At 40.8% G+C, this 11455-nt stretch overlaps 1 protein-coding gene across 1 annotated transcript; it reads left to right on the top strand.

Moving 5' to 3' along the window:
- The first annotated feature begins 503 nt into the window (after positions 1-503).
- LOC123967368 (ankyrin repeat and SAM domain-containing protein 6-like) lies at positions 504-7256 on the top strand. The gene is made up of 14 exons (XM_046043443.1): positions 504-642; positions 759-963; positions 1148-1254; positions 1526-1677; positions 1919-2144; positions 2940-2989; positions 3110-3304; positions 3423-3585; positions 3671-3891; positions 4013-4205; positions 5146-5213; positions 5327-5443; positions 5736-5832; positions 5961-7256. Exons 1-14 carry the CDS (start codon positions 504-506, stop codon positions 6008-6010), a joined length of 1983 nt encoding a protein of 660 aa, XP_045899399.1. The 3' UTR covers positions 6011-7256.
- The last annotated feature ends 4199 nt before the right edge of the window (positions 7257-11455 follow it).

Here is an 11455-nt window from a genome sequence, read left to right as displayed (position 1 = left end):
ATTATTGTTCAGTGTACATGCTCACATCTGAAACAAACTTTACGTGCTTGATAACTCTCCCACCCCGCAGACATCTACACACCAATACCGATTTATATTCATAGCGGCAAGTGCTATGTAGCTCCACATAGGGGACACAGGAAGTGACATATAGCACCTTCATGCGGCGTCGGAACCGCGTAGGAAATTCACAGCCGCACCGGCAGAGCTCCAGAATATGCAACTCAGCCGGCTCACACGCGGACGCGCTACAAGTGCGAGGGCCCGCCCAACGCTGCTTGCAGCTTTAATTTCAGGTTGATGTTCTTACTTAAGTCTCCCTGAATGTTCTCTTACTGTCCTGCCGTGTGTGTGTGTGTGTATGTGTATATGTATGTATATATATATATATAATATAATCACTGTTCTTTCTTTCCTTTGTCTGTGTTCAACTACACTTTTATTTGTGTGATTGGTGAACTCTGCAGTGATATATTAACATAACCCCAACACACTAACAGATAATGCTGAGTTATGTGGAGTCCGGCCAAGTAGGACTGTTGTTTCAGAGTATATCAGAGTGCTCTTCTGTTGTCAATCTTGCTCGTTTCTTCACAGATGATGAGAGAAGACGACCAGATGTGTTCAGTGCCCTCAAGTTGGGTGAGTTCAAGTGATTACTTAAAGATGCTACGAGTAAATTGTATTTTGGTTGTAAGATTAACACGTGATTATGGATTTATGTATTAATGTGTGTGTGTGTGTGTGTGTTGACTCAGGAAATTCCCAGCTTGTCAAAGAGATCTTGGAGGAGGATCCTACTCAGGTGAATTCATCCAATCAGGAGGGAGCATCACCTCTCATGATGGCAGCAGTGAGCGGTCAGTTAGAAGTGGTGCAGCTGATGGTGGAGAAGAATGCAGACATAGACAAACAAGATGGCGTTCATGGGTGGACCGCCTTAATGCAGGCCACCTATCACGGGTAAGAAGGAGCTGCTGGTTTCCTATGGTAAAATTATTGTTTCTGCGAGTCTTCATTTCAGGCCTGAAATCAATAAAAACAGGAAATTTGACAGTGATTTGATAATGTAACCACGTTGAACATACACTATGTATGCTGACTTTATCACCAATCCTTTCCTTCTCTCTCTTCTTCCTCCTTCCAGTAATAAAGACATTGTCAAGTACCTGTTGAGTCAAGGGGCTGATGTCAACCTTCGGGCGAAGAATGGATACACAGCCTTTGATTTGGTTATGTTGCTGAACGACCCAGGTACCCCCCCCCCCCAATCATCACTTTGCTTTATAGCCCTTTGGGAAAATGTGCCCAGATTGAACAAATAATGAATTCCTTGTGACCAAAGTAGTTTTGAAGAGAATGATTTTTCTTTTAAATGTACCTATCAATGTCAGGTCATCTTAAAACTCATTCTAATGAAGATTTGAGTAATTAGCTTTTTACGTCTTCTTTACAGTCCATGCTTGGTCGTTCCACGATGTTTGTTAAATCCTTTCACCTTGTGAATCCTTATGAATTTTCTCAGACACTGAGTTGGTGCGTCTGTTAGCATCAGTGTGTATGCAAGTAGACAAGGACAAGTCGAAACACCGTGGCAGAGCCTTGATGACTCGCTCCAAAAGCCGCCAGTCCCTCAACAATGTCCCTGTGCCACCTGACGACAAGGGAGGCCTTAAAGTAAGTCCTGCTACTTTAATATTCTGTTAAACAGTATATTACTTCATACTGTGGGTCTAAATAAAAATGTATACCATGTAGTACTGATCATTAATTTATATATTAATTAACTAAATATAATTTAAAAAATCACATTTTATCTATGCTGACTGGATGATATAAAAAGTTTAAGAGGAACAATTCAGTTATCTCTATCACTCTACCCCATGACGCTTACATGTTTGACTCCACCCCCTTCCAGTCCTGGTGGAGTCGGATGTCAAATCGATTCCGACGGCTTAAGCTGACTCACACCCTGAGACATGGCCTTTCATCCAACCGCCTGGCTCCATTTCCAGATGATGCTGAAACTTCATTGGATGCCACAATGAAGTCTGCCGCCGTGTCTAATGGGGCGCTGGCACCAGCTCCTGCCCTGGGAGCGCCTGACATCAGCACTGCCTGGGCAGTCAAGAGCAAAGATAGTGGTGAGACACAGTGATAACATTAATTTATCCTAATATTTTAGAGCATAATTACTGCCGACTGTAACGCATCAGATGCTTAGCTTAATCAGAGTCTGTTTACAGGTTTTGGGGTGTACAGCATATGTGGAAAAATGTCTTTTAGGCCTTTTGTGGCTCCAGAGGAAGCTGCTGCTTTTGATTGTTGGCCGTATTGTTCTCACACTGGTTGGGTGTGGGTAGGGCTGAGCAGTAAAACAAAAATGATAATGATGGCAATATACTTTTCCTCAACAACAATATAACTAATGTTCAATAAATGTTTGATTTCATTCATTTGAATCACAAACGAATTAGCACTTTTTTTAATTAAATGTTCTTAATTTTAGCACTTTATTTATTTTGTGGAAAAGGGACTTACTTAAATTAAGATTTTATCATAATGGTTTTGAATGTTCTACCTCAGATTTGTTCAGTCAGCCACTGTATGGCATCAAGTGTTTGTCATGTTCTGACCTTAAAGAAACTTTTAAACCACAATTACTTATCTGGTTTCTTCAACTTTCACTCAGGAGCAAAAGTCAGCCTTTAAACTTGAAAGAAATGATGATTTGGCATTTATCATGATAATTATCAATATTGAATGATGTGAATTTTTTGATCGTGAAAACATTTTTGGCCATATTACCCAGCCATAGGTGTGGGACTGGATTTGTATATGTGCATGTTGATCTTTGAATTCAGAAAGATGTCATACAGAAGCTGTATGTTATAAGATGTGGAGGGAATGTGTAAATGTGACTTTTCGTCCCTTTTCAGGTATTTGCAGGGCATCCTCAGAAAAGGAGGACTTTCTTATAACTACAATGGTAGGCGTGTTTGATTTAAACTATTTTTCGCTGTATAAGCCTCGGCAGTGTTGTGATTAGATTGAGTGACCTTACAGGATGTTAGTGTTGTAATTATACTATGTTTTCCATCCCCTCTAGCTCAGAAGTGGTGCGCCCTTGACCCGGCTGCCCAATGACAAGCTAAAAGCAGTGATCCCTCCCTTCTTGCCTCCATCCAACTTTGAACCATGGAACTCGGACCGTTCGCGCCTCCTCAGGGAGGGAAAGAGCGAAGCGCCCCGTCTGCCCATGCCACCACAGAGGAAGCTGAACAGCAGTGGAAACTCAGATATTGTGAGTGTTTGTGAGTGAGAGGGAGAGAAAATCTGTGTTTAAGGATGGTGCAGGCATGTTTGTCATCATTTATATATCTTTTGCTATATTCTCTCCTTCTCTCTCCTTTATATGTCAGACGTCTATCAGTCGTGTGGTTAGCAGGTCCATTAAGTTTCCCAGCATCCCCAAGGGGCCCTCCTCCTCTTCTCCTTCAAACTCTGGTCACTACCACTCCCCACACTCCTCAGGGGGCTCCAATGGAGTAGCAGGGATCAACCGGGACTCTCACAACCGTTCAGGTTTCCACAAACGCAGATAAATAATAAACATAGACTAACACAATTAGCAACCAGATTACATGCTCTTACATCTTTCTTCCACCAGGGGGCAGTGCAGACAGTGTTCTCTCGCAGATAGCAGCCCAAAGGAAGCGAGCAGCAGGTCTGATAGATGTAAAAGCCCCGGCTCCAGAGAAACAGCACAGCCAGACACAGAGCCAACCCTCACTGCCACCCTCAGCACCCGGCCTGCCGCTGCCTGATATTAGCCTTCCTGACATCCACTCCCACCCCAGCCTGGTCGCTTCCGACATACACTCGAGAAGGGTCTGTATTTTCTTTTCTTTCTGTTATTACTTTGGTAACTGTGTAAAACAGCCGAGGTTAAGGAAGTGTCGTCTATAATGTCAGTGAACTGGTGCCACTGTCCACCCGTATTCCTCTGTAGAAGATAGAGTTGAAGAAGAGACCTCAGTCTGGGAATTCCTCCACCTCCAAGAGCACATCGCCCACTCTGACTCCGTCTCCTTCCCCAACGCCCAAGCCTCCTACTGGGCCGGGAGACTCTCTGTCCTCAGCCTCTTCCCATCCTCGCTCCAAGAGCAGTGGTGGCTCCAGCAGTGGAACCATAACTGATGAAGGTGATACCTGGTTGAATTCATCATAAAAATATTCAGCAATCAGACCAGTTCAATAAATGTTTGAGAGAAAGCAGGAAAGCAATAAATCTGCTCAATTATTAATAGTGATTATTAGTAATACAATTGTTGGTGTTCACAGATTCTTGATAACTTGCTGTGATGATTTCAAGTGTTGCTCTTTTATAACTTTGCTGCACTTTGTAGTGTCACACCACTAATTAGCCAGCACAGGATTTTGTACCTCTGAGACTACTACTTGTTCTGACTCTACATTTGTCTTTTAATGCTACTTTATGTCAATTAGTTTTCAAATTATTAAAATCCCCTTGTAAAGCCACATGTATATCCATTCATATCTAAATCTGTGTCCTTTGTCAAAAGCTAAAATATTGAGATTCAATGTTTTTTAGTTCTACAGGCCAGTACTTTACACACAGCCTGAAATTAACAAGGTTTTTTTTGTCATTTAAGTTTTTATTATACATTTTCTAAATTTTGGATTAGTATAACAAACAAAAAAAACACTCCAATATAATCAATTTAACCATGTTAAATAAAGATACATAAAAGAAAAACATTAATATCAGCACATAAACATGAAAAAGCACAACATTATTATTAAATGAAAATAAATTATAGTCTTTGTGCCCTTACATTTTATAGTAATCTATTTTTATGTTTTATATCATTCAAAAAATTATCTCAGACGTGGTAAAAATCATTTAACCTGGCTACCAAATGAACATGGTCTTATATGTGCACCCTGGGCCTTAATAGTTTGTGTGATTCACACAAACTGTACCTACGCTCTGGCAGTGACTGCCAAGTCCTGTGGACTCTACACTAGGTTTTAACATTTACCATTATGCTGTTATTGCCACTGTCATCACTTTTCCTTAATTTCCTTTTTCATACTGTAAATTGTTTTTGTCCTTTTCAGATGAGCTGTCTAGCATATTGAAGAAACTGTCCCTGGAGAAGTACCAGCCCATATTTGAGGAACAGGAGGTATTCTATATCAAAGGGGAATTCCTAAACTGTTTCTTTCAAATATAAAGTCTGTTTTTTAAAATTGTTTAATTTATTGCATGTTTCAGTTTTTCTCTATTCTTTTCTTCTAGGTGGACATGGAAGCATTCCTGACTCTTACAGACGGAGACCTGAAGGAGCTGGGCATTAAAACTGACGGACCCAGACAACAGATATTGGCTGCCATTTCAGAGCTCAATGCTGGAAAGGTGCATTTGGTTGAATATATATTATACATCTCCAAGGAAACTTTGTTTCCAGTAGTGTGTTTCCAGGAATCTCTGGACTTAAGTTATATTTTTTCCATTTCCAGTTTTCCACAGTATAACTCACCATTATGTTGTAATAAACAGTTAACATTGTGAGCCAGCAATAGGTAGAATTACTTTGAACCAGGATGGAAATTTCTAAAAGGAACAACTTCATAGGGACACAATATGTGAAAGTATAGCATTATCTTTGCCTGAAAATGTTAACTGGTTCATAATGTCATGTCATCAGGGCCGAGAAAGGCAGATCCTTCAAGAGACCATCCATAACTTCCAGTCTTCCTTTGGTAGCAGCGCCAGTAACCCAAGACAACCAGTTGAACCACGCTGTGAGTGTCACAGGGTAAAAGCGAGCTATGAAATCTGGTGGAGAAAAAAAGTACATGCAAATACAACATCGCAATCTGTCTCTCTATCTCTTTATCTGTTTTTCTCCCTATCTACCTTCCTTCATCAGCACCAACAGGCTGGATGAGACACCAGGTTCGTTCCTCTAACAAAAGGTAACCCAGCAGCCCTGATGCCCACCAGGAAGTACACCAACGCTACTTAGAATAAGAGTGAAATGCTGGTGACCTCTAGCCAAGGCACAAATCATATGGACGTCTCCTGGACGCCAGTGTCCCAGACCACTAGCAGTGTTAGTGCAAGAGGACACTGCAGCCAAACGACCAACCAGGCCCTGGTAAAACTCTTCATTGGATCCTCCAGGAGCAAACTGCCTTAATATAGTCCTCTTATGGATCCTAAAGCAGGTGAGGTGTGACAGGGCTAGCTGAGTCCAGTGCCCTGCTGCTGTTTGACAAAGCAAGTCGTGATCTTTGGCAAATACATTTTTCTTGCCTTAGTGAGTTGCCACATCTACTGCCAATGCAGCACATGGGTTACACAGAGAGGTTAAAGAGACAAGATCAAATACGACGCAGAGGGAGAGCGAACACGAGCCGAGAGAGATTTTTATTTTATCTGAACAAATGTGAGAGAGAGAGAGCATATGTATTGTAAAAGTGGCAGGTTAGATCAGGAGGAAGGATGAGAGAGATTATGATTATAACAATAAAATAACATAAAACAGGTATTACTTACCATGAATACTGTGATCGGACACTTTAAAGCAGTTGTAAGGACTAAAAAGGGACACTGATGAGGAAAGCAATTGGGACATAGAGAGGGACATTAGCCAAGCTGTTTGGCCTGCTTTTACTAGTGTGTTATGTCTTTGGGTTATGGGCCTCTAAGTAAACAGATAATTTTAAGTCACGACTGTGCTGTCGTCAATATTTAAACATGATTATACAATAACTATATATTTCTTTCACCTTTTAAGATCTTATTAGGCTTGAGATGAGAAGGCATTGGCAAAAGCATTTTGGGAACCTTTTATGAGCAGTATAAATTTTGTTTGAAAGTGGTGCATTGAGCAATAGTTTCCACTGAGCCTGTTCTGTGTTTTTGAATCTGGCTCGACCATTAAACAGGTCCACATGCAGACTGATGGAATCCTATATCAATCCTAAATATCAGGTTGTCTTAAATCCAAAGGATGGGTTGTGGCGGTGTTCAGATGGGTCAGTTTAATATGAGATGACTGATATCTCACATCCTGTTTAGTCATGTACTCTGTCTGGGAAATATGAATAAACACACTGTAAACAATCAAAAAGGAATCTGGATGATGAATTGAATCACACTGAAATAAAATCTGTGTCCAAAATGAAATGCTGCAAAATAAACTTAATATGAATGATGTTCATTGGTGCTCAAGTTCAGTAGTTGGAAACCAGGTTGCCAGGTTGTCCAGCAGAAATGTATAAAATCTATGCAAAACCAAATCAAATCTCATGTGAATCCATCTTCCTTCCACAAGATGGCAGTGAACTTCTATTGATGCCATAAATTATCAGCATGGTGCTGTCCTGGGGCCTCATTTATAAACTGTGCGCATGTACAAAACAGGGCTGGAAATGTGCATACACCACTTCCCAAGCAAAGGTTGTGATGTATAAAAAACAAACTTGATGGGAGAATATGGGATCCTCCACGCAAACTTTCAATCGTGCGTACGCAAAAAATTATTTAAAATTATTTGCAGTGCACACAAAAAGAACCAGATTTAGGATCATAAACACAAACGGAGATATTGGTTTGTGCAAAAGAACGCCTCAATTATGTTGTGCAGTTTAATCGGGAATCTATTAATTTATAGGCTACTTGCATGCAGTACAATTTATTCTCATAAATACAGTGAACTGGAGGACAAATTACATTTAAATTGAGGCCAAATAGGAGTGCATTTATATTTTTATCATGTTGCCTTATCGAGCCAAACGCTGTGCGCCAGCGTGTAGATGTGATGTGCTACTTGAAAAAACATGTTATGGGAAATATAACACTATTTTATTAAGTAAATCTTTCAGTGTGCCGCTTATATCATTTAGGCCTGCAGCAAGTCATAGGCCCATTTTTTTTTAACTCATCAGCAGCCTCATTAAGGGAGTGGACTGTTTGTGTAGCCTCAATAAATGTTTAAGCACAAGCAGAATGCATTTGGTTTAATCTATTTTCAAACGGGGGAATCCCAATTAGTACCTGGGTCTTCCCGTCTTGCCAGTGTGTGTCCCCCTCCAGCCAGCAACGTCACTAATCAAGAGGGATGCCCCTTCCTGCAGATCGATTATAAACCAGTGCCCCTTTTCCTCCGGTGCACAAGCCAGACTATTTAAATTTTGTTGTGAAGAAATATTACGTTGCTCTCTTACAAATAAATAGTTAAAGCAGCAGCTGTAAAACTCAGCCATACTAATTTCAGCACACTTCAAGGTTTTGCTGCTGCTAATGCATGCAAACTTTAGATGGATTTCACTGTGTAACTGACATCACTGAGTCAGTTTGCCGACTTGTTGACTCTGCTCTACCTGTGCTACTGCAACACTAGGTTTTAACATTTACCATTATGCTATTATGTTATTGCCACTTTGAGCTGCTATACAGCTAAGGCTACACAGGCTCACTTTAAAACCCCCAGGGGAGTAGCTGTTTAAGTCATAATTAGCAGCCAAGGAGGTGTAAAGCCCTTGGCTAGGAGCTCCAAAGACTGAAACTTGAAGACTCTCCAGACACGTTTAAGGCATATAAAACTACTGTGCTTATTTGTGTCTGATTTGGTTCTAATTAAAATTGTGGGACCTTGATCTATAAAGATGTAAATATTTTGGCCATGCTTGGCTTCCAAACTTTATGAAATCACATAATCCTGCTCCTACTTGCATGTGTTAAACTTTATTTATTTAAGGTGAACACAGAGAAGCTCCCCTCCACCTCAGCAGATGAATTTGACACTGTCCAGGTTGGCTGTAAGCATTGTTTTTTGAAGCTACAGTCACCAAATGAGCAAGATCAGCTGACAAACGTTTTGGTTTTAAAATGAGGAGGGGTTTAAACCACTTTCCCCAAAGTTCAGGAACATAGACTGTCCCCAAACATGACCAAATAGCAACACACTGGCGTTGTTGAAATAATTATTGACGACCTGGATATAGACTGGCCCGACAGGCAGGCGACAGGGTTCCTGTAGAGTTTAATGAAAAGCATCACTCAGCGTAGGAAAGCTTTTCTCTCCAGGGCTGTGGCAGATTGAGTGCTCAGCTGTACAGTCATATGTGAGCCCTAAGAAACTGTAGGAGAGGGAAATACATTTGGAATATATTAACATTGCTGTGGCATGTGGGCAGCAAATCGAGTGACTCATTCAATTTCCTCCCAATTGATTTCACTCACATATGGTTTTGATTGGATTGGATAACATTTAATAATATTGTTTGTAACTGTGAACACAGTAGTCATGCAGTAGTGAGAAACAACGGCCATAGATCATAGAGGTCACGAAATCAGTGATGTAGATTGTGACTCAGAAAGAAGATTTCTTTAATGATTAAATTAATTTCTTTCAAACTGACTATATTTTCAACTACCATGGCTACTGGCAAGACAGCCTCAGCCAAGGTGTCTGCCTCATCAGCTGAATGCGGTGTCCTCTCTGTGGTAAAATGGGCTGGATGAAGGAACCTTTGTCTGTCTTAAAGGAAGAGCCTAGGTTAAGATACGCAATTTCACTATATGCAGTGTTTCCGATCTTCATTCCCAGTTCTTCCCTATAGCAGTACATACTGTATTCCTCAACAGACACACTGAGGACAGACTAACACAACACTAAACCCACGTAAATCTCAATAGGAGCAGTTTGGTAACATTTAATTAATATAATAAAATGTATCATATTGTCTTCTACTTTCAAATGTTACGGAACATTTCACTAAATTCACAAATGCAAATGTGCTGCAGACACATTTGCATTTGCAGACAGTTACTTAAGATCATTTACCTCGGGTCAACCAAAAAAAATCTGCCAATAATAAAGCGATTTCATTTGCTTTAAAAAGTGTCAGAACAAGTGACATTACCCTGGTAGAAGGTAGAATATGGGAATCTCACTTCACTACAGTCAGGAAAGTGAGTTCTGTGATTGAATTTCTTTGGACGCTCCCCCAATTTATTTCACCTGTTAAAAGAAATACAAGATTTTACGATTAAGTAGTGAACTGAATAAATTGTGATGGTGCTGTGTCCCATCAGGTGTGTGTGTGTGTGTGTGGAGATTTAGGATTGGGTTGAAATGCAAAAAAAGTGACTCGCTCTCTGCCGACGGTGACACATTTTGTCTAATTTTCCTGATATGGATGATTTTCCCAGCATTTGGGAGTCTAGCCAAAGCTTGGGTGCAATTACCGTGCAATTCACTTTGTGGGCACTGGCCTCTGGCTGTACAAGCCAGTGCGGTTTTCAGATCTACATCACCTAGGGCAATGGCTTCACTACAGCGTGTGTGTGTTCTGTAATGCTTGGTCTCTCAGACTCTGTGATTTAGTGGAGAGCCCCTTTGGAGCTTTCCTTTTGAGCACAGTGAGCTCACATTTTACACCTTTTATGCTCTTGCTCACATTACACCGTTTGCCCACTTTGCCCTCTTCCTCAGTGAAGACCTGTCAGCACTTGTACACATTTTAAACAGTTGTTAATTAAAGCTAAAGTACATCCAATAGCCAGTGTGCACAACTATCCTAGCCTTGCGTATTGTTTCTGTAAACTAGGTCAAAATAAACAGTTGCTGCCTGATTTTACGTTAGCATTCCACTGTCAACATTCATTTGTGCAAAAGTGACTCATTTTGCTCCTAGGGTTTCCCAGCATCCTGGGTGTTACACAACACTGTGGCCCTATAACTGTTTCTCTGTCCCCCTCTCTTTTCCTGTGTACTTCACGCTCACTAAAACTGATAGAAACAGAGCCACAGACATGGGATGGATATTGAGAGGAGTCTAGGAGGAAGACAACCTCCATCTGACCCTTGTGACCACAAAATGACTTTTGAAAAGCCCAAATCCAAATGTCAACAAAAGATTATCCCCACAGAGTCCCAAAACACAATTTTCCCTCCAAAACCGATTGACACAGTTTTTTATACAGGGACTGGTGGAAACGTGACTGCAAAGCACGAGTTTGAGGTTTATTTTTTTGCATTTGGCTCCACTGGGTGATATCGCCTTGTTGTGTGTAACCAGCAGATCATACATATTTGGAGCACAAAACTACTGAAAATAAACTGCAAAAATGTTTTGTTACGTGTAGAAAAAATTGACTATTGATTCAGAACAGTTGAAACTGCCATTGTTTTTGTATGTTAGAATATGTGTATTCCCTGCAAGTCCTAAGGGTCAGAACATGTGTCTGACCTAACAGGACTTCTGGAGCTGGTCTTGTCCATTAACAGCTCTCTGCTGTCATGGATTATACTCTTGGCTGTACAATCCAGACAACATCATTCCTGCTTTGAGGCAGCACTTGCCAGACTGTGAACTCTCCTCTTGCTTTCTGAATGCTTTCATCTGTGGGGGA

This window comes from Micropterus dolomieu, unplaced genomic scaffold (assembly GCF_021292245.1).
Source record: "Micropterus dolomieu isolate WLL.071019.BEF.003 ecotype Adirondacks unplaced genomic scaffold, ASM2129224v1 scaffold_333, whole genome shotgun sequence".
In the NCBI taxonomy this organism is placed as follows: Eukaryota; Metazoa; Chordata; class Actinopteri; order Centrarchiformes; family Centrarchidae; genus Micropterus; species Micropterus dolomieu.
Note: the sequence above shows the minus strand (reverse complement) of the source record. Positions and strands in the feature narration are given on the sequence as shown.